This window comes from Silurus aristotelis (genome assembly GCF_946808225.1).
Source record: "Silurus aristotelis genome assembly, chromosome: 5".
Lineage (NCBI taxonomy): Eukaryota > Metazoa > Chordata > Actinopteri > Siluriformes > Siluridae > Silurus > Silurus aristotelis.
In genome coordinates this window covers 1,081,394-1,106,669 of record NC_139578.1, presented here as the reverse complement: position 1 = coordinate 1,106,669, position 25,276 = coordinate 1,081,394, and the positions used below count along the sequence as shown (strand labels likewise).

General features: G+C 45.0%; 1 protein-coding gene and 1 pseudogene across 3 annotated transcripts; one reads left to right on the top strand and one right to left on the bottom strand.

The window, feature by feature from the left end:
* Positions 1-1,546: 1,546 nt before the first annotated feature.
* cdc73 (cell division cycle 73, Paf1/RNA polymerase II complex component, homolog) lies at positions 1,547-24,202 on the top strand. The gene is made up of 17 exons (XM_083543116.1): positions 1,547-2,037; positions 2,628-2,733; positions 3,079-3,148; positions 3,254-3,316; positions 4,543-4,595; positions 4,677-4,765; positions 5,030-5,243; positions 6,531-6,629; positions 7,601-7,679; positions 8,364-8,428; positions 17,374-17,431; positions 21,267-21,302; positions 21,499-21,586; positions 21,852-22,013; positions 22,919-23,019; positions 23,471-23,612; positions 23,793-24,202. The coding sequence occupies exons 1-17, from the start codon at positions 1,907-1,909 to the stop codon at positions 23,827-23,829; spliced, it is 1,593 nt and encodes a 530-aa protein (XP_083399242.1). The 5' UTR covers positions 1,547-1,906; the 3' UTR covers positions 23,830-24,202.
* Positions 9,340-14,486, bottom strand: LOC310727053 (beta-1,3-galactosyltransferase 2 pseudogene; annotated as a pseudogene). Of its 2 annotated transcripts, none has more exons than XR_014538348.1 (2): positions 13,446-14,486; positions 9,340-10,948 (listed from the first exon to the last, which is right to left on the bottom strand). The product of XR_014538348.1 is annotated as a beta-1,3-galactosyltransferase 2 pseudogene (transcript). The 2 variants fall into 2 exon arrangements; XR_014538349.1 differs by lacking the exon at positions 13,446-14,486 and adding an exon at positions 12,533-13,296.
* Positions 24,203-25,276: the final 1,074 nt, after the last annotated feature.

Here is a 25,276-nt window from a genome sequence, read left to right as displayed (position 1 = left end):
TTTTAACCCTAGATTTGATTTCCTTTTCAGTTCCGTCATGGATCGTCCCTCTGGAGCGGGACAGGAAACAGGAAACCGTTCCGGCTTCCCGTGCTACGGGTCGGACGGCGCCACCTACAGAGCACGCGAGGCGAGAAAGCCGTGCCTCGAGCGGGTGGCGTGCCTGACCGAGCTGCTGGAGGTGGGGCGGGGCGTAGGGGCGGTGCAGGAAGTGCATCGTGCGAGCCTGAGGGGCGGGGTCAGGAGCTCCGCCCTTTTCGCACTGGCTGTGATCTCATTATAGGTTGTGATGTAATAACACGTCACATTCATAGACTTCCTCTGATTTTCTTTCATTCTTTTCAGTTTTTAAGCGAATTATTCCAGCGTTCCACAAATGGGGGTTCCACATTTGGTCTCCTGTGCTCAATATATAGATTTTTGGTATTGGAGACTTTTTGGATATGGTCACGTGACAAAAAGTGTAACATAAATAGCTAACTGCGATGATGATGATGATGACGGGGTTGCAGAGTAATATAACGCAGCCGAAAAAAAAGAATGGGCGGGGCCTCAACTGGGTTCAATCCAATTGCAAACTTTTTTTTTGCAATCTTTTTTTAAAGGAAGTAGTTGTAATTATCTATGTTAACCTTAGCAGGTTTTGTGTTTGGTTAATTAACATTAACATATAATTTCTTAGCGTAAACATGTCGCTTAGCTAACTAGCCATTAACTTCATGCTAGGTACGATCGGCTTCGTATTTGGCTGTTTATCTTTAAGCTCAAAATATTTTGACTTAGCGGCATTTAGCAGGTATCGATGCTAATTAGGGATGATTAGCTTGTCGGAGCCTCCGCATACCTCTGCTTTACCCCTCACCTGGAACATCTCACGCTTAATAAAAGTATTATTTCTTGTGTGTGCGGGTGTGTGCTTTTTCCTTTTACCTACACAAGCAGGACGCAGCAGGGGCGTCAGTACTTTTAGTCATTAGGGAAATCCAGGGTCTTCAGCGTTTTTTAGGTCAAGGACCCCAGGGATGGAGACATGGGGCAGGAACCCCCACTGATATTAATAAAAAAAACAATCATATTACGCAAGTTATATTATGTTAAGACAATTAGAACTGTTTTATATTTTTATAGAACTTCAATGTTATAATTATCATATATTTTTTTAAATATTACTCATTTTTATCCCTGATGTTTTTACCCATGTTCGTTTATTTTTTAACCAAAAATTATTTGTGATTCAACTTAATTTAGAGGACACCCTGCAGTTCCACCGCGGACCCCTAGGGGTCGCGGATTCCCGTTTGAAGGCCCTTTGCAGGTCGCGATAAATGGGAACTCCGTGTAGTTCTTGGAAAGACTCCTGAACTTTTTTTTTTCCAGGATTTTCATCTCACCAATTTCTAATCGCACTACACTGGAAAACCCAGTGCGGGTTGGAATAAATAATAATGGCGTGGAGTATGATTGTGTAGATGTTTGTAGTACTTTAGGGCACTTATTAGGGTGTACACTACCTTGTTTTTCCCCCTATGTAGTGCACTCTTTTTCCTGCTCGTGCCTGATCAAAAAAATAACTCGTGAAATGCACATTTTACGCATTAAAATATTTCATTTATTAAAAAATGTTTTTATTACAGATATTAACTACAGCACAATATGTTTACATTTTTTATTTTTATATCTCGCTTGTTTCCGATTTCCAATCAGGCGTTTCTGGAACGCATTTCCTGGTTGAAATTAGCCACATAGGGCACTAGGTAGGTTCTACAGTGCTGCTAGGTTGCGCTCTTGTTAGGGTACGTGTGCAGTGGAGGGCGGGTGCATTTGGGACACGGCCCGAGTGTGTTATTTGTTCAGGGCTTCGCTACTACAACATTATTCCTGCGCGAAGGCGAGTGGGGGGGAAAAGATGGCGGACGTGTTGAGTGTGCTGCGGCAGTACAACATCCAAAAGAAGGAGATCATCGCGAAAGGCGACGAGGTCATCTTCGGGGAGTTCTCCTGGCCGAAGAATGTCAAAACGAACTATGTCATCTGGGGGTGAGTCGCCGTTCCATAGGCGGGTGTAACGAGCTCCTGTATGCCTCCCACCTGGGTACCTGCCTACCTGCTCTGCTCCGCGGCAAATCCTGCAAGTTTTGCACCGACCGCGTTCACTAAACTCAAGAAATTGGGGTCAATTATCAGCTGGAGAGGCTTTTTTCCCCCCACGTTTCCAAACTAAACTGAACTCTTAATCCGTTTTAGGACATAAAACGCGCCCTGGAAACTCGTCATGTGTTTGTCCTGAGCGGTGTTTGTGTAATAAACGCGCTTCTTCCCGGAGTTCAGGCGGTTTCCGAAACACAACGCGGCTTATTTTCACTTTTTCTGCTTCCTATATTCATTTCAGAAACTTCTCGTTAGCTCTCGCGATATCACGCAGCCGACTCTCGTGTGAATCATGTGAAATCTCGCGATAACACGTTGTAAAGTGTTTCAGCCTCAAAACTTGTTTGCCTCTGCCAGGAGGTTAAAATACACAAGCGTTCAGTCCGTGTTATCGTCAGCACTTGCAGCCAAATCTTGTACCATGCACTCCTGTAGTTTTTTGGGGAATGATCTCTGATTTCTTATGTTCTTGATTACAGGACAGGGAAAGAAGGTCAGCCGAAGGAGTACTACACTCTGGACTCCATTCTGTTCCTGCTCAACAATGTGCACCTTCCTCATCCGTCCTACGTCCGGCGTGCTGCTGTGAGTCCTCAATATCACTAAAGGCTGGAACTAAAATATTTCACATGCGTTTAGGGCTGGATGTTGATTTTATTTTGAAGGAACATGACTTTCATGGAGCGACATTGGGGCGCTTCATGAAAGTCCATAAATTTAACTGGAAACATTAGGGTTGGCCATAGGAACATTTGGGTGCTCCAAGAGAACATTTGAGGGAACATTGGGGTGGTCCAAGGGGACATTGAGGTGGTCTGAGGGAACATTTAAGGGAACTTTGGGGTGGTCTGAGTAGGGTTTTAATTGTTTTCATTACAGTACTGTTCTTGACCAGTTCTTCCCATTTCTCTCTTGTTCCTCTTGCTGCAGACAGAGAACATTCCTGTAGTCAGAAGACCAGACAGAAAGGACCTACTCTCATATCTCAATGGAGAAAGCTGTAAGTGTGAGGTCCCACATGTCTAAAGTGGTTTAAGACTAAATTTAAAGAGTGAATAGAAACATGAGCATATTGGGTTTATTTGTTGTTTTTGTCACACCTCAGCTTCATCAACAAGTATCGACAGAAGTGCTCCCATCGAGATTGGCCTCCAGAGGCCCACACAGGGTATGTCACATGATCAACGCTTTTTCTTTACACGTCCTGACTAAATGTTCTGTTGTTTGACTTACATCTTGAAGGTTTTACTGCTGTCCTGATTTATCGTCTGTCATTGACTTGGCCCTCTGATCTTCTGACTAGCCGTCTTACAGGCGCCCCCCCCAGACCGACTCGCTGCTTTACAGGCGCGCCCCCAGACCGACTCGCTGCTTTACAGGCGCGCCCCCAGACCGACTCGCTGCTTTACAGGCGCGCCCCCAGACCGACTCGCTGCTTTACAGGCGCGCCCCCAGACCGACTCGCTGCTTTACAGGCGCGCCCCCAGACCGACTCGCTGCTTTACAGGCGCGCCCCCAGACCGACTCGCTGCTTTACAGGCGCGCCCCCAGACCGACTCGCTGCTTTACAGGCGCGCCCCCAGACCGACTCGCTGCTTTACAGGCGCGCCCCCAGACCGACTCGCTGCTTTACAGGCGCGCCCCCAGACCGACTCGCTGCTTTACAGGCGCGCCCCCAGACCGACTCGCTGCTTTACAGGCGCGCCCCCAGACCGACTCGCTGCTTTACAGGCGCCCCCAGACCGACTCGCTGCTTTACAGGCGCCCCCCAGACCGACTCGCTGCTTTACAGGCGCCCCCCAGACCGACTCGCTGCTTTACAGGCGCCCCCCAGACCGAATCGCTGCTTTACAGGCGCCCCCCAGACCGAATCGCTGCTTTACAGGCGCCCCCCAGACCGAATCGCTGCTTTACAGGCGCCCCCCCAGACCGACTCGCTGCTTTACAGGCGCCCCCCCAGACCGACTCGCTGCTTTACAGGCGCCCCCCAGACCGACTCGCTGCTTTACAGGCGCCCCCCAGACCGAATCGCTGCTTTACAGGCGCCCCCCAGACCGAATCGCTGCTTTACAGGCGCCCCCCAGACCGAATCGCTGCTTTACAGGCGCCCCCCAGATCGAATCGCTGCTTTACAGGCGCCCCCCAGATCGAATCGCTGCTTTACAGGCGCCCCCCCAGACCGACTCGCTGCTTTACAGGCGCCCCCCAGACCGAATCGCTGCTTTACAGGCGCCCCCCAGACCGAATCGCTGCTTTACAGGCGCCCCCCAGACCGAATCGCTGCTTTACAGGCGCCCCCCCAGACCGAATCGCTGCTCTGTGGATATTTTTGAGTTTCAGAATTTGTTGTGAAGTTGATTTTAGTCTGAAAATGAACTTCTTGTGTTTGAACAGTGAAAAGGGCTGCAGACGAAGTGTCTTCTGAAGCTAAAAAGCCGCGAGTTGAGGTAAACCCGTCAGGTTAACACTGAAGATCTATGTCTTGGTGTAGTCTGCAGTGTTTAAATTAGTTGTGTGTGTGTGTGAAGGATGAAGAGCGGGTACGTCTGGATAAGGAGCGTCTGGCTGCTCGTCTGGAAGGCCATAAGGAAGGCATCGTGCAGACGGATCAGATCCGGTACGAGCGCACTTGCAATCAAACAGCTCACTGAGACTTTAGATGGCTGGAGGTTGTCATGCTGCGGAAATCAGAGCTGTGTCTCGTAATATTGGTTTGGATGGAAAAAAAATTCTGCTCCCTTTTTAACAAACTTCTTTCGTGAATAAGGTGTACATTCAACGTTTTAAAGCGCTGACACTGAAGACTCCTTCCATAGAAGTCTCCTTACAAGAAAAAAGGAAGATAAATATATATATCATTTCATCTGTTTGTCTCTTGCAGCTCACTCTCGGAGGCCATGTCGGTGGAGAAGATCGCCGCCATCAAAGCCAAGATCATGGCCAAGAAACGCTCGACCATCAAAACCGACCTGGACGACGACATCACGCTGAAGCAGAGGAGTTTCGTGGACGCCGAGGTGGACGTGACGAGGGACATCGTGAGCAGGGAGAGAGTGTGGCGGACCAGGACCACCATCTTACAGAGCAGCGGGAAGGTGAGCGTCGATCAGTCACGTAGTTAATGGAAAGGGAAATCTTCATTGTTTTTTGGGGGTTTTTTTTGTTTTTGTTTTTTTTTTTTGGGGGGGGGGGGGGGTTGTTTACATGCACTTATTAAAATGTTTAATTAAAAATTATTGGCACTCTCTAAAATTTCCAGACTTTGGAGAGTTTTTTTCTCGCCCTAAAACAGATCAATTTCTTTTAGGTTTTTTGTAACGCTCATATTTTGAAACACGATTGAGAAATCGTGCAGTACCCACCTCGTCCCCCAGGTGGCAACACCATCAAGACGAAACCTGCCCAGGACCACGTCTGTTTAATCTTCAACTTGTTTGTGATGCAGTTTTTAGATTGAATGAAGTGATCGTGATTCAGTGTTCCCATGTTTGCTTTCATTGTGAGCGCATGGGTGTGCTCACGGGTGTGTGTGTGGTGTGAGTTTGACACTCGTTCAACTTTTACACCTCTGCACAGTGAGCCGTTAAAAAGCCGTTAATTCTGTTTGTTAGTTTCCTGTTCACCTCTAAGGTGCTTTTACTCTGCTGAAGTTTACAAACTGAGTCTACGTGACTGCTGTGTGTTTACTGGAACCTCAGGGGCAGTGTGTGTGGTGGTGTTTGTTCTCAGGGGCAGTGTGTGTGTGGTGGTGTTTGGTCTCGGGCAGTGGGTGGTGGTGGTGTTTGGTCTCAGGGGCAGTTGGGGGTGGTGGTGGTGTTTGGTCTCAGGGGCAGTTGGGGGTGGTGGTGGTGTTTGGTCTCAGGGGCAGTGGGGGGTGGTGGTGTTTGGTCTCAGGGGCAGTGGGGGGTGGTGGTGTTTGGTCTCAGGGGCAGTGGGGGGTGGCGGTGTTTGGTCTCAGGGGCAGTGGGGGGGTGGCGGTGTTTGGTCTCAGGGGCAGTGGGGGGTGGCGGTGTTTGGTCTCAGGGGCAGTGGGGGGGTGGTGGTGTTTGGTCTCAGGGGCAGTGGGGGGGTGGTGGTGTTTAGTCTCAGGGGCAGTGGGGGGTGGTGGTGTTTGGTCATCCCCCTGTTTATCCATCTGTATTCATCAGTTATTCCTTACCTCTACTCGTCTGCATTTCTTTATTCACCCCACTCATCCCTCTATCATTCTGACTCTTGTGTATCCTGTAATATTATATGCTGTGTCTTTAAACATGACGTGTTCGAGAAACAAATTTAAACGAAAACACTTCAAATCGCACACACGTGTAAAAATCATTTAAGCTTTGAAGCTCCTCCTCCTTTCAGCTCCATGAACCTTTAAAAAAAAAATTTCTCCCCAGAACTTCTCCAAAAGCATCTTTGCCATCCTGCAGTCGGTGAAGGCGAGAGAGGAGGGACGCGCCCCGGAGCAGAGACCGGCTCAGAACCCGACACAGACGGTATGAGAACCGTGTCTTTCTTCTGGAACTTCCTGTTTTCTCACGCTGGGAGGGGAAGAGGGAAGGATGTATTTACTTCTTAGCACAGAGGTTATTTAAAGTCTCTAAGCGTCTGTATTTGAGTATTAAAAATCGCCCACTTGAGCGGAGGTTTTATCGGCCTGTGATCAGTATAAAAAAGGGGGAGGAGCTTGCAGAGGTGTTTATTATTTAAATGGTTTTGTTCCCTTTTATTAAAAGAAAAAAGTAAAAAAGTGACAGTATGAAAGGCTATAAATTTCCCAGCATGCCGCTGCCATTTGTCAAGGAAATGAAGCTTGAAATGAACTCCAGCATGTTGGATTGGGGGGGGGGCTCGATTATATCCGCCACTGAAGGCCAAAGCGTTTAGGTTTCCTACCCGTGAGCTACGGAACCGTGATCACGACTCGGAGCGGCTGCTGTTCATTTTGATGAAACCCAGACGGAGTGTGTTTAAAACACACAGATGGCTCTCCTCTAGATTAGGGCCCACGCTGATGACTGGTTCTATAACACGCTTTGACGTGATGTTCTACACAGACACTTTTCTAACAGGCTGCATGGAGATTAGAACGATTATAAAACGTCAAACGAATCCTGATCCAGCGATCGCAGCGAGGTCTCAGATTGCTGGAATTTCCTGTTATCTAAACTCAGATTGGATTCCAGCGGCTACTCGAGTTGAATCCTGACTTCCATAACCGCCCTGACCCCTCCTCCTGACCCCTTCTCCTGACTCCTCCTCCTGACCGCCTCCTCCTGACTCCTTCTCCTGACCTCTTTTGACTCCTAAATTTCTCCTCCTAAATTCTTCTCCTGACTTCTCCTCCTCCTGATTTCTCCTCCTGATTTCTTCTGACTTTTCCTGATTTCTCCTTCTGACTCCTCCTCCCTTCTTATGTTTGTTCTACGTTGTTGCTGATTTCAGTTTTTCCTCTCGTTCCCAAAAGGATCCGGCGATTCGGAACAAACAGCCGGTGCCGGCAGCGTACAACAGATACGATCAGGAGCGATTCAAAGGGAAAGAGGGTGAGTTCTACACTGGGTGTTTTCCTTTTTTCTCCTTTTATCTGGATTTCATTTAAAAGAATTGAAACGCTACAGAATTTGTAACAGGTTTCAGTCAAAAATCAGATTTTCAGTGGTAATTTTAATAGAAACACCTTTAACGCCTGGTTATTTGTTTAGTTGTCTAATCAGCCAATCCTGTAGCAGAAGCACAATTCATAAAACCATTGAGCTACAGCTCAGAAACTTCACACCAAACATCAGATGGATCTTTAGATCTTCACCAGATCTTCTCAGAATGGTGCGCAAAACAAAAAACATCCGACATCGACAGTTCTGTGTTAGATGTTCAGGGTGAGATCGTATCGGTTCGAGTCACACGAAAAGATATAATCACAGCCGTGATGAGCTGAAAAGCAGCTCGCAAAAGATCTAGGTGAAAACACCTTAAACTATCACCAAGCCCTTAGAGACATTCTTCATTAAATGCTCTTGTAAAGCAATCAGAAGAAACTGGAAGTGGAGACTCGTTCCTGTAAACGCTGCAGGAACACCAGTAGAATATGTGTGAGTGTGTGTGGTAACGGCCAAAGGCTGAACGTGAGCTGGGTTACAGCTTCGCTGAGTTCCAGGCCCCTTTGTAATCTGTAGTGCCTTCTGACGCCTCCTTATTTGTGATTCATGCTCCTGTTGCTTCTTTCACAGAAACTGAGGGCTTCAAAATTGACACGATGGGAACCTACCACGGCATGACGCTCAAGTCCGTGACGGTAAGGCTTTTTTTCCCTTTCTTTTTTTGGTCCTATTGCACCCTATTCTTAAGATCTCGTGGAAAAAGATTTGTGGAGATTCACAAGGGTGTTTATAAAGTCAGATACTGACGTAGGTGAAGTGAGGAGGCGTCTGGGGGGCAGTCAGCGTTCTCATTCATCCCACAGGTGTTTCATAGGGTTTATAGCAGGAGATCTTCCACACACTTTCAAACCCATGGAACGCAGATCTTCATGGAGCTGGAACGGGTTTTGGTTGTTTCATGCTGCAGCATCCAAAGGTGTCAGACACAACATTTTTGTTATGGCTGGGAAAGTCAGGTGTCCCAATACTTTGTATATCTGAGTTTCTTCAAGGTTATTGGGAATTCATGTTGGATTTCAAACTATATTCTGAACTTCAGTGTTATTTTGGATTTTTTTTAATTAGGTTTTATTGAACAAATATGTGGGATTAATCGGGTCGGGTCTATTTGGAGTGTGTTTGTAGTTATTTATGTTAATTCTGGATTTATTTGGGAAGAATTAATTTGTTTTGGTCGATTTGAATGACGCCTTCATTGAAAACTATCTACAAGCTTTCACAATCTGAGTATTAACACACGAGCTCCATATAAACCCTGGCCAGACTTTCAGGAGAAACCGAAGAGGTGTATATAAAACGTCGTTTCTCCTCTACACACCGTCCAGGATTAAAAGATTAACGTGTTTTTAGGTCGATTTTAATAGAATAATAATCTGTATTCTGTAAAGAGGAAAGGTTGTGGGCGGAGCCTTACGGTTACAATAGCAGGAAGAAACCCCGAGTGACGTCACGCGTGTGATTTTTACAAACGTGTCACTTTTTTTTTCCTTCTCCCCCTTCCATTACATTTCTTGAAACACCAATCAGAACGTCTCAAACCATCACGTCTTATCATTCCCTTTTTTTTATTATTTACACATCTTTGAGCAGCTGTTGTTTTTGTTTTCCCCAAGAAAAAGAATTGAGCCAGAGAAAGATCTGAGTGCATAGCAAACTTTTGCAGAAATTATAGAAATAAGGAGAAGATTTGGAGGCACATGTTGCAGATCGAACTCAGAAAAAGAGGGGCAAAAAGTGAGTCGATTGAAAATATGATATCTTGGTGATGCTTAAATAGTTCACACGTCCTTCAATCTTTTCTCGGGTAAATATTTGGCCGATCACGTAAGAGCACTTAAACAGCGTTCGGTCCTGGATTATCTTCATGCTCTCCTGAACTTGAAAACAAAAAAATTTGGCGGTCCGATTAAATCCCCATCTTCTCCATGGCGCTGGACTGTGAAGGAACCGAACAGGAACGTTAGCCGTCTTGCTCAGAACCTGTGTCTCGAAAGTCCTTAAGCTTCTAACCTTTGGCCAATTTGCAGGCATTGTCCTTGTTCATCTGAAGGTGCTGCCAGTACTTGATCAGCTCACTGGGCCTGAATTCGTGCGAAGTGATCAGCTGGCTGTATTTGCAGCTGGAGTAGGAAACCTTCCAGTGGTTGAACAGGAACTCGTTGGGTGGCAGTATGGGCTCGATGTTGAGCTTGGCGAGACAGAGTCCGACGTAGACGTCCTCCAGATGCAGCCGGCGTATGCTCAGGGACGTGTTGTAGATTCTCTCGGCCATGTCGGCGGAGAAGACGTAGCCGGTCCCCGAGCAAAACGTGGGGTAGCTTTCGCTGGGGTACAACTCGCTCGACATGTACCACTTGCTGTTCTTGTTCCGGTTCGGCTTGTAGCCACGCATGAGGTACCCGGTGAAGTACATTTTTGTGGGAATGTTGGATTTGAGGAGCTTCTCAACGAGATACTCGGTGTTGACGAACATGTCGCTGTCGGCTTTCATGATGTACTTGGCTTTCGGGCAGAATCTCGACACCCAGTGCATCCCCATCAGCGTCTTGATGGTGAGGTTGTAGTACGAGTCGATGTATTCCTGCTGGATCATGTCTCGATGTTGTACGCTCTCCGAACGGAGACTGTGTTCTGACATGCCGTTCTTCACGCCCATGAGAAAGAGGCGGACGATTCCTTTGCCAAGGCTTTCGTTGCCCCACGTCTGTCTGATGGCGCTCCGGGCATTGACGTTGTGCGGCTCGACGGGGATCAGCAGCAACAGAAAAGTGTCGTTTCTCTTGCACTTGTCTGGTTCGTTCAGGATGTACCTGTAGGGTTCGACCTTGCGGATGCTCTTCGCGTTCTCCTCCTTGGCCAAACTCCGGTTCGATCTCGGCAAGGTCCTGGACGCCGGCTGAACTGAAACGAGGCTACCGTTCGCCAGCGACCTGGTCGGCGACAGAGGCTCCGCAAAGTCTTTCTGACGAAGAACTTTGTAAAGTTCCTGATGAAAGCTTGTGACTTGTCCGTTCTGCCTCGTCGGCCGATAGAGTTGACGGATGATAACGAGACCGACTAAGAGCGCTACGAGTGAGGCCACGATTCTGGTGAAGCAATGGCGCCGCCGGCACTGCATGGTTCCTCTGCTCAGCTCCGTTCAGAGGGCGAAGGACCTGCGACAGAGAAACAACACTGCATTATTTACAGATAAACACCAAACGAGATGTCGTGCTAAACCCACACTAAATCAGACCACAACTGTTACTCCTTATCTCCACCCTCCAGAGACCACACCTCTTTCTTTCATTCTTCCTGTTTCCCTTCGGACACCCCCCCGCTTCCCCTTACAGTGTTCCCCTCATCTCTCTTTATACACTCTGTTTCCCAATTTAAACCTTTTTGCTATTTCAGGTTTTCCTTTTGCTTTTTAATGTTTTTTTTTATTTTATTTTTTTTATCTATGTTTGTCTTTATTTCAGTTATTTTATTTTAGTTTATTTTAGTTTTTTTGTTGTTTCATTCTTTCTTTGATCTTCCGGTCTTTGCTTTGTTTTCTTTGTCTCTCTTCTTTCTTTTTTCTTTCTTTCTTTCAGTGTTTTTCGGATGTTATTTAGAGGAACTTTCCACTCGCCTGTGTGTTGCCGGTGAAGAAGCGTTGTGTTGTAATGAAAATAGTTTCTTGGTAATGCATCTTGGTCCCCCAGACACAGAACCTCCAGCTGCAGTCATCGCTGTTCTTCTTCTTATTATTATTATTACTGCTGCTGCTGTTATTATTATTAATGACTGAATTTCGTATTCCTTTGAACGCCGCGCTCGTCCGCATGACTGACGGCACCCGATGGATTTTCCAGCTCGTCTGAAAGGTCGATTGTGACACACGGTCTGTCACCCGAATGTGTCCGAGCTCGTTTTATTTACTCGTCTAGAACACGTCTGTTTAGCGCTCCGTTCCTCATGCCACCGGTTTCAGGTTTCGTTTCTTCAGCCGTTTTACATGAGTGTAAATCCGAGCCGTGTGTTTGGATAGACGAGATTGTCGCAGTCCGGCTTGAGTTTTGAGGGTTGTTTGTTTTTTGTTTTTTTTCCTCTTTCCGAAGTAACCACTCCCCCTTTTGTTATTATTTTTGTTAAACCCTTCTTATTTTTCCAATTGGATTAATGATTTACATTATTTATTTTTTTCAACAATTATTTTTTTTAAACTATTTTCTTGTTTTTCCATCAATTACCAAGAACCATGAGGGTTTTTTTTATTATTATTATTTATAATTTGTTAAACCCTTTTTTTGTTTTTATCAGTTGGAGGAATGAAGGTGTTCGTTTCCAAATTCAAGTAATTAGCACATTTTTTTAAAATATAATTTGTACCTTTTTTTTCTTTTTTATTACATACCGAAAAAAGAATTTCAAATCTTTTTACTATTTACAGTAATTGAAGAAAAGTATATTGTCGTTTTTTCTTCTTTCTAAATAATCAATTGAAAAGTATTCTGTAGGAAAAAGAAGCAGGTCATCGCATCGTTAAAGCCTCCAGGATGCAGGAGTGGGTATAAAGTGATTAAACGTTAACCTGGAATTTTATAATCTCGTTATTCAGGTTCGATGCCCACTGGGTTTGTGGTGCTGGTGAGTGAGTGTTTCTGGCTGTAGTATGAGTCGGCGCTCTGATTGAGAAGAATAATCTTTCTTTTAATGTGAAAAAAAACTAAACCTCTGATGAGATGGTGGTGTTCCATCACCTTTCCCCTACTTACTTGGAGAACGAGTGTGTCATGGAGAAAAGCAGGAGCAGAGAGACCAATGTGTCGCCTCTCGCCAAATCCGGAACCCAGAAAAGAAAAAGGAAGTCGTGGTGTGAGCAGGTTCTTGAGTCGGGTTTGTGACTCTGGGGGTCACCGAGGCTCGATTACGGAGTTCCTGGTCAGAGCACAGATGCCCGGCTTCCGAGCCTGAACAAAGAGTCGCTTGTGACCGAGAAGAACCCGAAGGCAGGAGCAAAAGTCAAAGGTGACTGAGGGATGATCCAGTACAAGGAATAATGTTTTTTTTTGTTGTTGTTTGTCGTTTTCACTCGCGGTTCCCTTTTCACGTTTCTGACGCTTATGGTTTCTGGATTATTCTTTTTTTTTTTTCCTTCGTTGCACACAGCCGTGTTTTTAGGCAGTAGATTTGAATCCAGTTTTTTTCTTCAACCCCAAGACTTTGTTTAGACTCGTTCCTTAGACTAATGGCGTCTTCTCTTCTCCGACTCTTCCCTCCTTCAACGGGGTTTGATTTGGATTTTCTCTTTCTTGACAGAGCACTCCACCCGTGTTCTCTCTCTCTCTTTCTCTCTCTCTCACACTATCTCGCACTCTCTTGGGCGAGAATGTTTGGTCTCCTATGTGCTGCGTTTTTTTTTTTTTCTTTCTATTTTTCACAAGTGCGTGCAAAGGAACATCGACCGTTTCCCTCAAGTGGATAAAAACGATCTGTCGTTTTCTGCAACACTGTTTTACGCAGGTCCCCAGGCTTGTCTGCTAACCAGATGTTTTTAATTCTCTCCAGCTGTTCTAGCAACGGTGGTGGTGGTGGGGGGCTCGAACACGAATACGAATTGTACAGGGAAACACAGAAAAAAGTGTGTGTGTATGTATGGGGCATGAAAGTCAACCGTAACCTACGTACCTTTCTTAGCACGGCCTCTGGCACAGGGTGATAACAGTGCCTTCCCCATGGGTGTGCCTCGTGTTTATTGGCACGTGTTGGCAGGTCGACTCGTCTCGATTCCACGTTCCTGTCCACATCGTTTAACGGTCCTGACGCCGGCCCCCGAAAACCCCCTTCTCCTCTCAAGCCGAACGATTTGGACTCTTGCTTTACCCCTTTCTTTCTTCCTTCCTTTTTTATTTTTTCTTTCTCTAAGACTCCTTCTTGTCCATATTGGTCACCCCAGAAGGAGGAACCAGAGCGAGGTTTAGATCAGAGGTCTTTATCGTGGCTCTGTGTGTGTGTGTGTGTTGCTAGGCAGAAGGGTTTTTTGCTTTTCTCCCCCCACGCTCTTGTGCTCCCTCGTTCCTCTCGTTTTTCTTTGCAGCTGTGCGAGATGGCCGACGCTCTATTTTTACCCGCTGCTCTTTTGCAAGGCGTTCATCCGCGCTTCCGCCGAGCTGCGCCTCGCCGTCCTCGCGCCACCGCTATGTGCTGATGGGGGATGGGAAATTCGAGTGTGTTGTGCGCACTCCAGTGTCACGTGACGCCTTTATTTTCCCACCCACCACTATATGAACAGGCCATGGGAAAGGGTCTCTCTCTCTCTCTCTCTCTCTCTCTCTCTCTCTCTCTGACAGCTGTACATGGTGGGTTTGTTTTTTTGGGTGGGTATTTCCTTCGGCCCATTTCCCTCTGTAAACGCATATTTTCCGATTTCCGGTAGTTGACCATGAGGTAACTCTCCATTAGAAGGGCTGAATCCGCCGTCCTCCAGCAGAAAACGTCCTCGTTTTTCGTTGCCTTTCTTGCCCTTTGTACACCATGAAGCATATATTTGGTTCTAAGTAAATATTTAGCACATCCCGGAACCACGTTTGTCATTTAGTTACGAAACGCTCGATACCTGCCTGAGAAGTGAATGAAGCGTGTGATGAAAGTCTGGAGGAATGACGTGTCCGTATTAGAAAACGTCTTGCGTATCAGAAGATACCTGGAGGTGATGCGGAGCTGGTTGGAGTCCTCATCTTGCAGTAAAGTCAATACTAATACTCTTTCCATTGACGGATAAAAGATCCACCCCCCCACCCCACCGCTATCTGTGGTAAATGTTGTTTCAAAAGATTCCCTGGTAAATTTCTGTGCTGAATTTCTCCTCCAGTAAAATGACTGAAATGATAACAAGCCAATAAAAATGACTGACTCATTATTATTGTTGACCGCATTAATGAGCCCCGATAAAGTAGAGGCCCATTGGGGTGGGATTCACGCTGCCCCCGTGTTTAAGGTTGGACGCAGCAGGACAGGATAATGTTTAAATCCAGGTTGCCAGATTGATCTAGATTCTAAATATTCTATACTACATGCAACACATAAGATCCAGAGTGTGTGATGGAAAGACTTTCAATGGGAACTTCATCTGGGGAATTTTGGAAATGTTTCAAAACTTAGCAGGAATTTGTGAATTTATGGGAAAGTCATATACAAACATTGTGTTTGTTTATAAGCTGACCTGCATGCAAACAACTACAGATTTTATATATATATATACACAGTGAGGAAAATAAGTATTTGAACACGCTGCTATTTTGCAAGTTCTCCCACTTAGAAATCATGGAGGGGTCTAAAATTGTCATCGTAGGTGCATGTCCACTGTGAGAGACATAATCTAAAAAAATCCAGAAATCACAATATATGATTTTTAAACTATTTATTTGTATGATACAGCTGCAAATAAGTATTTGAACACCTGAGAAAGTCAATGTTAATATTTGGTACAGGAGCCTTTGTTTGCAATTACAGAGGTCAAACGTTTCCTGTAGTTTTTCACCAGGTTTGCACACACTGCAGGAGGGATTTTGGCCCACTCCTCCACACAGATCTTCTCTAGATCAGTCAGGTTTCTGGCCTGTCACTGAGAAACACGGAGTTTGAGCTCCCTCCAAAGATTCTCTATTGGGTTTAGGTCTGGAGACTGGCTAGGCCACGCCAGAACCTTGATATGCTTCTTACAGAGCCACTCCTTGGTTATCCTGGCTGTGTGCTTTGGGTCATTGTCATGTTGGAAGACCCAGCCTTGACCCATCTTCAATGCTCTAACTGAGGGAAGGAGGTTGTTCCCCAAAATCTCGCAATACATGGCCCCGGTCATCCTCTCCTTAATACAGTGCAGTCGCCCTGTCCCATGTGCAGAAAAACACCCGCAAAGCATGATGCTACCACCCCCATGCTTCACAGTGGGGATGGTGTTCTTGGGATGGTACTCATCATTCTTCTTCCTCCAAACACGTTTAGTGGAATTATGACCCAAAAGTTCTATTTTAGTCTCATCTGACCACATGACTTTCTCGCATGACTCCTCTGGATCATCCAAATGGTCATTGGCAAACTTAAGACGTGCCTGGACATGTGCTGGTTTAAGCAGGGAAACCTTCCGTGCCATGCATGATTTCAAACCATGACGTCTTAGTGTATTACCAACAGTAACCTTGGAAACGGTGGTCCCAGCTCTTTTCAAGTTATTGACCAGCTCCTCCTGTGTAGTTCTGGGCTGATTTCTCACCTTCCTTAGGATCATTGAGACCCCACGAGGTGAGATCTTGCATGAAGCCCCAGTCTGAGGGAGATTGACAATCATGTTTAGCTTCTTCCATTTTCTAATGATTCCTCCAACAGTGGACCTTTTTTCACCAAGCTGCTTGGCAATTTCCCCGTAGCCCTTTCCAGCCTTGTGGAGGTGTACAATTTTGTCTCTAGTGTCTTTGGACAGCTCTTTGGTCTTGGCCATGTTAGTAGTTGGATTCTTACTGATTGTATGGGGTGGACAGGTGTCTTTATGCAGCTAACGACCTCAAACAGGTGCATCTAATTTAGGATAATAAATGTAGTGGAGGTGGTCATTTTAAAGGCAGACTAACAGGTCTTTGAGGGTCAGAATTCTAGCTGATAGACAGGTGTTCAAATACTTATTTGCAGCTGTATCATACAAATAAATAGTTTAAAAATCATATATTGTGATTTCTGGATTTTTTTTTTTTTAGTGGACATGCACCTACGATGACAATTTCAGACCCCTCCATGATTTCTAACTGGGAGAACTTGCAAAATAGCAGAGTGTTCAAATACTTATTTTCCCCTCTGTGTGTATGTGTGTGTGTATATATGTATATGTGTGTGTGTGTGTATATGTATATGTGTATATATATACGTATATATATATTCGCCAAGATGTTTTTTAATTATTATTTATTTTATAAAAAAATAAATATATTTTTTTTAACATTTTGTGTGCAAGATTCAAGAAAGTTTCCAGTCCTGAAAATTGCTGGAATTTTGGAACTCTTGATTTAACCAAATTATTATTATTATTATTATTATTATTATTATTATTATTATTATTAAAATTCTCTGTATTCAGCTTGGGTTTTTTTTCCCCCGCGCTACGGACACAACGCTCCTTTTTCTTTTGATGCCTTTGTTTTCTTTCAAGCGCTTGCCAGGAAAGGTCACCGAGCATCTGTCTCGGAGTCCATCCAGTATCCCAGAGGACAAAAAAATCCTTCTTGTGGAATTTGCAGAAGGTGCTGACAGTGCAGTGGTTTGTTTATTTCCCCTCCTCAGTGTTTTCAGGGGTTTTGCTTTGGAACGTAACACAGCCTCATGTGATTGTTTTTCTTTAATGCAGATTGTAGCATGTGGTGGTGGTGGGGGGGGGTCTTGGCGGGTGTAGGATATCTGTCTCCTGGAGAAGATCGTTTCGGCGCTTAAAAGCCCGTGTAATCGCTTTGACCCTCTGCGTCGTTCCTGATGAGCTTCACCTCCCACCTCGGATATTAAGTCTGCTTATAAATTTGCTGTAGCGAGGGATTAAATATTAATCTTCCTGCTTTTTCTAACATCCTTCCAGGAAGGAGCGTCGGCGCGGAAGGCCCAGACCCCGGCTCTGCAGCCTGTTCCGAGACCAGGTGGGAACGAGTGCACATCCGTTATGTCATTCATCTATCCATCCAAATATATACATACTGTTTGGTCAAAAGTATGTGGCCACCTTCCCATACTAGTCTATGTTTTTTGAACATCCCATCCCACATTGAGTGTCTATTTGCTGTTAGATGTTCTATAAAATTTTCTGGAGATTTTAGAGATTTCATTCAGCCACAAGGGTGTTAGTAAAGATGGGTAGGTGATGTGAGGAGGCCTGGGGTGCAGTCAGCGTCCACGTTTAATACTATTAGATATTCCACACCATCCTATCCCATCTTCATGGAGCTGGTTTTGTGCACGAGTGTCATGATGGACCAGGTTTGGATCTCCTAGTTCAAGTGAAGGGAAAAAATATCACCTGAAGACGTCCTGTACAATTGTGTCTCAATACTTTTGGCCGCATAATGTATGAACATCTGGCACTTAATTATCCTGCGCGCGCGCGCACACATTCTACATTTGCCTGATTTTATGCCTCAGCTCACTTCCTAAACCCCACCCACTCTTACAATCACACCCCCAAACTCCTCCCCCTTGACATGATATTTTATTTGTATTTATTCTTTATTTATTTTATTTTAAATGAATTCTTGATTTCTTTCCCCACTTTACAAATCTGGCAGTTTGGACACGTTAATAATAACGTGAGATACGAGGCAGAAAGGGTTGACGCAGATCCGGAAGACGGGATTAAAACCGTCTTAAATCAAATAAAAATTTATCGCAGAGGGAAAAAAAACACACACTCATCTGTTTCGTCCAGGGTTTTTTTTCTTCTTCCCCCTTCATGTGGACGTGGGTGTGTGCGCACAGCTGAGTGATGAGGGAAGCCTAGCCGTGTGACGTGCCTTCCCTCGTCCCCGCTGATGGAGATTAACGCGTGCACGTGCTCTTACGAGTTCTCGACACGCAAGATGGAATTAATTTCCAGAACAATCTGACAGCTCGGCATTTCCACAGGAAATTGAAAAGATTTTGTTGGTGGGGGTGGGGGTGGGAGAGCAGCATATGAGGCGTAATTAACGTGTAACGTGCTTTAAATCAGACCTCCATGTGTGGGTAAAATGTGCCTGAGCAGGAAACGCCGGCGTGTCCATCGTCAAGACTTTAAATCAAATCAGATTCATTCGCCATCATTCGATTTGTGCTTTACAGTTTATTTTTGTGTTTGGACTGGACCACATTTTACTTCTCACGTTCTCATTATCTTCTGCATTTACACATTTTTGTGCACCCGAGCACCTGGCAACCCGACAAGAAAATCAGCAAATCGATCATGAACCTAATGTGTTCCAAACCAAAACACGTGAGGCCTCGGGGAAGAGAACACGGCGCTTTCTCTCTTTCTTTTCTTTCTCTTTTTGCTTCAAGTGAAGAGGCCAAGGATGATTACAGGAAGAAGATAAAGTACAACCTGGAGAGGGGAAAAATCAATAGAATATGTGGAGAAACACGAACATCATCGCCGCTTACAGCTGCAGAACGGCCGAAGAGCCTGTAGCTGTGCATGAGGTTCCTCCTGCCTCCTCGCCCACGTCTTTCCCTTTTTATTATTTTTTTTTGTACGTTTGAGTTTTGCTAGTGAATTGTTCTCCTCTTCCTCACTCCAATATCATCCATCCATATTTATCAGCCTCCTCATTAGCAGGATTTGCTGATGCACCACAGAGCATCAATCTGTTTATCTGTCCATCCATTCTTCCATCCATATCTGTCTATTCTGTAGCTACAGTTGGTCTTTGTCCTCCTTCCTCTATCTATCCATCCATCCACCACAGGTTCTCCATCCTCTATCTATCCATCCATCCACCACAGGTTCTCCATCCTCTATTTATCCATCCATCCACCACAGATCCTCCATCCTCTATCTATCTATCCATCCATCCACCACAGATCCTCCATCCTCTATCTATCTATCTATCTATCTATCTATCTATCTATCTATCTATCTATCTATCTATCTATCTATCTATCTATCTATCTATCTATCTATCTATCCACCACAGATCCTCTATCCATCCATCTATCCATCCATCCATCCACCACAGATCCTCCATCCTCTATCTATCTATCCATTCATCCACCACAGATCCTCTATCCATCCATCTATCCATCCATCCATCCACCACAGATCCTCCATCCTCTCTCTATCTATCCATCCATCCATCCACCACAGATCCTTCATCCTCTCTCTATCTATCCATCCATCCACCAACCACAGATCCTCCATCCTCTATCTATCTATTCATCCATCCACCCACCACAGATCCTCCATCCTCTATCTATCCATCCATCCATCCAATAATCCATCCATCCATCCATCCTCTATCCATCCATCCATCCACCACAGATCTTCCAATAATCCATCCATCCATCCACCACAGATCCTCCATCCTCTATCTATATATCCATCCATCCACCACAGATCCTCCATCCTCTATCTATCCATCCATCCATCCATCCAATAATCCATCCATCCATCCATCCTCTATCTATCCATCCATCCACCACAGATCCTCCATCCATCCATCCACCCACCACAGATCCTCCATCCTCTATCCATCCATCCAATAATCCATCCATCCTCTATCTATCCATCCATCCACCACAGATCCTCCATCCATCCATCCATCCACCACAGATCCTCCATCCTCTATCTATATATCCATCCATCCACCACAGATCCTCCATCCTCTATCTATATATCCCTCCATCCTCTATCTATCCATCCATCCACCACAGATCCTCCCTCCTCTATCTATCTATCCATCCATCCACCACAGATCCTCCATCCTCTATCTATCCATCCATTCATCCACCAACCACAGATCCTCCATCCTCTATCTATCCATCCATCCACCACAGATCCTCCATCCTCTATCTATCTATCCATCCATCCACCACAGATCCTCCATCCATCCATCCACCAACCACAGATCCTCCATCCTCTATCTATCCATCCATCCATCCACCACAGATCCTCCATCCTCTATCTATCCATCCATCCACCACAGATCCTCCATCCTCTATCTATCTATCCATCCACCACAGATCCTCCATCCTCTATCTATCTATCCATCCATCCACCAACTACAGATCCTCCATCCTCTATATATCTATTCATCCATCCACCCACCACAGATCCTCCATTCTCTATCCATCCATCCATCCATCCATCCATCCAATAATCCATCCATCCATCCATCCATCCACCACAGATCCTCCATCCTCTATCTATCCATCCACCCACCACAGATCCTCCATCCTCTATCTATCCATCCACCCACCACAGATCCTCCATCCTCTATTTATCCATCCATCCATCCACCCACCACAGATCCTCCATCCTCTATCTATCCATCCATCCATCCACCCACCACAGATCCTCCATCCTCTATCTATCCATTCATCCATCCACCCACCACAGATCCTCCATCCTCTATCTATCCATCCATCCATCCATCCACCCACCACAGATCCTTATCCTCTATCTATTCATCCATCCACCCACCACAGATCCTCCATCCTCTATCTATCTATTCATCCATCCACCCACCACAGATCCTCCATCTTCTATCTATCTATCCATCCATCCACCCACCACAGATCCTCCATCCTCTATCTATCTATCCATCCATCCATCCACCAACCACAGATCCTCCATCTATCTATCTATTCATCCATCCACCCATCACAGATCCTCCATCCTCTATCTATCCATCCATCCATCCACCACAGGTCCTCCATCATTCTATTGGTCTCATCTATAGAATGTAACATACCTGTAACTTAACTTTTTTTTTCCTTTTTTTGCAGTTTCTCAAGCCAGACCTCCTCCAAACCAAAAGAAAGGTACGCCTCCTCCTTCCCTCTTTTTTTTCCTCCTGAACCAGGTGACCAGTCAGTAGAATCCAGGCTCCTCTGATATGCCACGCCCTGCTGTTTTTGTTTGTGTGTTTGTTTATCTGTGTGACTGAAGACTCCTGGATATTGTGATCGTTTGTGTGGTGATACAAAGCAAAATGTTCTTTTTCTTTCCCCTCCAAAGGCTCGAGAACACCAATCATCATCATCCCGGCTGCTACGACGTCTCTGATCACCATGCTCAACGCCAAGGACCTGCTGCAGGACCTGAAGTAAGCGTGATAAAAGCTTTCCTTTATTTTCAGCCTCAGAGCAGTGTTTCTAGTGTTTCTGTAGACACGAGACAACCGTGCTGAAAAACTAGTTAAGCGCAAGATTGCGTTACGTAACGGAGGGAAAACGAAACCCGAGGCTGCACTGGAGGTGGTTCAGGCGATATACGAGCAGTTCCATCTCCTCACCTGGCCATGTTCCTCTGTAGATCAACCAAACACAAAAGCTGTGTAAGGATGTAACTACCCAGGATTTACACCACAGGTTCATGACGTCCGAAGAGAAGAAGAAGCAGGGCATCCAGAGGGACAACGAGGTTCTTCTGCAGAGGCGTAAGGAGCAGCTTCAACCAGGAGGATCCACCATCAGCGTCACGGTTCCTTACAGAGTGATCGACCAACCGCTCAAACTGGCACCTCAGGACTGGTATGGCGCATCCACACACACACACACTGTTCTTAACAATATTAAGTGCCCTCACACTACACTTTCCATTCATACCATCCAAAACGCTGTAGACCAGAAATGATGATAATCCAGGTCCAGGTGTGAGATGTTACAGGAGGTTAGTTCACGATGTGGAGGTAAACAATGGAGCTAATTAACTCCTATTTGAACGCTGAGTTAACTTTGCTTAGGCCTCACACCTGAACCTCCAGCCAATCACAATCCAGTGTTTACATTAGTGGTCACATTAGAGGGCCCTGGAGCTGGACACCAGGCTGGTGTATTCATCTCTGGGATTATTTTACTGGGAAATTTGATCTGCATCAACAAAAGTGTCTGGATTCCTGCCCATATGATTCAGTGCTTATTTCACGTCACTCTTCTGGGAAGACGTTTCATCAGATTTGTGTGAGATTCTCTAAATAAAATGAGAAGTTCCAGCTACTGCCTCCAAAGACGTCCTGTTAGAACTGTGTACCTCCAACCTTTTGGAGAAGAGCCATGTACATCTGAAAAGTCCCAGTAGTTTGTGTATATAGTGGGCACACACACCTTTCTTTGTTTTTCTTCAGGCTGCTTTTACTGTAAAATGATCTCGCGTTTACGTGCAGCTCCAACCTGTTCATAAGGTAAACAAATCTGCTGCTCCTTGTTAGTGTAGATTTAAGAGATTAGTGTCTTTGATGTTAGCTAAAAAAAAAAAAAGCAGCTCATGCCTTTCACAAGCGCAAAAAGAAATGAGCTGAATAAGAGCAGACGTTCTTTTCCTGTTGTGTCTCCAGGAAGTCGCAGCTCTACCTCTGCGCTCTTATTTATAGCTTGTTTTGTAAAGTTTGTGTGACGTGCGATTGACATTGGAATGTTTGTGTTTGCTCCTCCCTCAGGGACCGCGTGGTGGCCGTGTTCGTCCAGGGGCCCGCCTGGCAGTTTAAGGGCTGGCCGTGGCTCCTGCCGGATGGATCTCCTGTGGACATTTTCGCCAAAAGTACGTACACACACTGCTGTACGCGTTCTAACACTGAGGTTCGTGACAGTGTTGTGTTTGTGGTCGTGGCTGAAGATATTTATATATTTTCCAATACTTATGCCAATATAGCCTTATAGTAATTGTCCACTAGGGGGCAGTGTTGTCCCAATTAGTGATTCTTTTTGTTGTTGTTTTTTTTTTATTTCTTTTTCTCTCTCATCATTCTGTTTTAACTCAATATATAAACTTAGGGCTGGAGAAGGCAGGTGCAATGTGAAACAGGGTGTTAAAAAAATGCAGAAACGTTAAACCAAATTTCTTTTTGAAATCGTCGAGATGAAATGTTCTGCTGTAGAGTTTTTTTCAGTAACCATGGCTGTAAAAGGGGTTGCCGTGCAGGAGGTGGTTTGTTACGGTGTAATGCTCGTGATGCTGTCGTGACTTGACGTCGTGTTCTCGTGCCCCTCAGTCCGAGCGTTCCACCTGAAGTACGACGAGGTGCGCATGGACCCTAACGTGCAGAAATGGGACGTGACCGTGCTGGAGCTCAGCCACCACAAGCGCCACCTCGACCGGCCCGTCTTCCTGCGCTTCTGGGAGACACTGGACAAGTACGGCAACACAAAACAGCCACAACTACACAACGTCTACACACGACACACTCATTCCCCTGGATGCATTTCAATGACTGTTTATTATTCACAGTTTCCCCTTTTGTACTTATGTGACACGTGTGTGTGTGTGTGTGTGTGTGTGTGTGTGTGTGTGTGTGTGTGTGTGTTTTTTTACAGGTACATGGTGAAACACAAGTCACACCTGCGCTTCTGAATCCGCTTCATCTTTGCTTACAATCTCTGCGCGTGTGGATTTGCCTCGATAAAGCCAGCAGCACTTTTAGTCAGGCATTTAACAGCGTGTGTGTGTGTGTGTGTGTGTGTGTGTGTGTGTGTGTGTGTGTGTGTGTGTAAGAGCGAGAGAGGGCAAGTGAGCTTCTCCACTTTGTATTTTTTCCATGCAGTTGTGTGTGTGAGAGAGAGAGAGAGAGAAATATCTCGGACAGGAAATGAGATCATGTAGAAGTGTCTTTCTTTTTGTTTTTCTTCTTCTTTCTGTTTTTCTTTTTTATATTCTGATGTAAGAGGATGAAGGTGGTGGAGCTGGTCCTGATGCTAGTCAAATAAAACAACTGCCGTTTGTAAAAGCTCTCGTCACTCGCTCTTTCTCTCCCTCAGATTACAGCTCTCCTGCAGTTCCAGGCTTCGGCAGCAGGTGGCACCCCACGCTTCATTTCACACCACGACAGCAAATACGCATAACACCATAATACCGAACAACAACAATCTAATTCAGTGGTTCTCAAACTTTTTTTTTCTGCCATTGTACATTTTATAAGGGGTGGATTTTTAAGCCCCACCTTTTCTCAATCACCCTGAAAAAATGGTTCTAAAATACTTTGTTTAAAAATGTCTAATATATTGAAATCTTAAGGTCTAAATCAATAACATAATAGAGGAAGTTTTTCCTTCCGGGACCTGAACTGATGCTCCGTATTGGTGGTGGTTGCTTTCAATTAAATCATTATGAACTTTTATTATTTTTCAATAGAGAAAATCATTAATCAATAAAGAACCAAAAAAATATATTTTAAACCTGCTGTTTATTGCACCCCATCGGTCATGTCTTTATTCCCCACTAGATGGCGGCGCACCCTATTTTATTTTATTTTTTTTTAGAACCACTGATCAAATCCAACACATAGCGCAACAAAACAAACACAACACACAAACACCACAGGCAGACACAGATTCAGAACGAAATCGAAATATTCTGTGTGATTATTTGCTTTCTGGAGCTTTGAAACCATGTTTTTTTTTAGGTTTTATTTGTCTACAAAATACCAACAACAGCAAATTTAGTGTTAATTATATTAGACCTGATTGGGTACAATAATTCGATTAGACATTCTAATTCTAAAAACGTGGATATTTTGTACAAGTTGTTTGTACTTTTAGAAAACCGAGAGCAAATTATTACAGACAGAAAAACAAACAACAAACTAGAAAATAACAAAATCAGAGAATCAGAGAATCAGCCACTGGCTGCAAGGTGGATTGTAAAGAATCTACCTGTTAATGCAACGATCTTCAGGAACTGTCGCCTCCAGCACACACACACACTGATTCTGAGCATGCAGGAAAAACACACAAACTAACACAACCCCAACTACACAACACACAAATCTAACAGAAACAAGTCAAGAAGCTTTTATTGTCAT

Coding starts and splice junctions, on each gene's coding strand:
- cdc73 (XM_083543116.1), top strand. CDS start 1,907: ATGGCGGACGTGTTGAGTGTGCTGCGGCAGTACAACATCCAAAAGAAG. Junction 7,680..8,363: donor GCGATTCAAAGGGAAAGAGG/GTGAGTTCTACA, acceptor CTTCTTTCACAG/AAACTGAGGGCTTCAAAATT. Junction 22,014..22,918: donor AAACTGGCACCTCAGGACTG/GTATGGCGCATC, acceptor CTCCTCCCTCAG/GGACCGCGTGGTGGCCGTGT.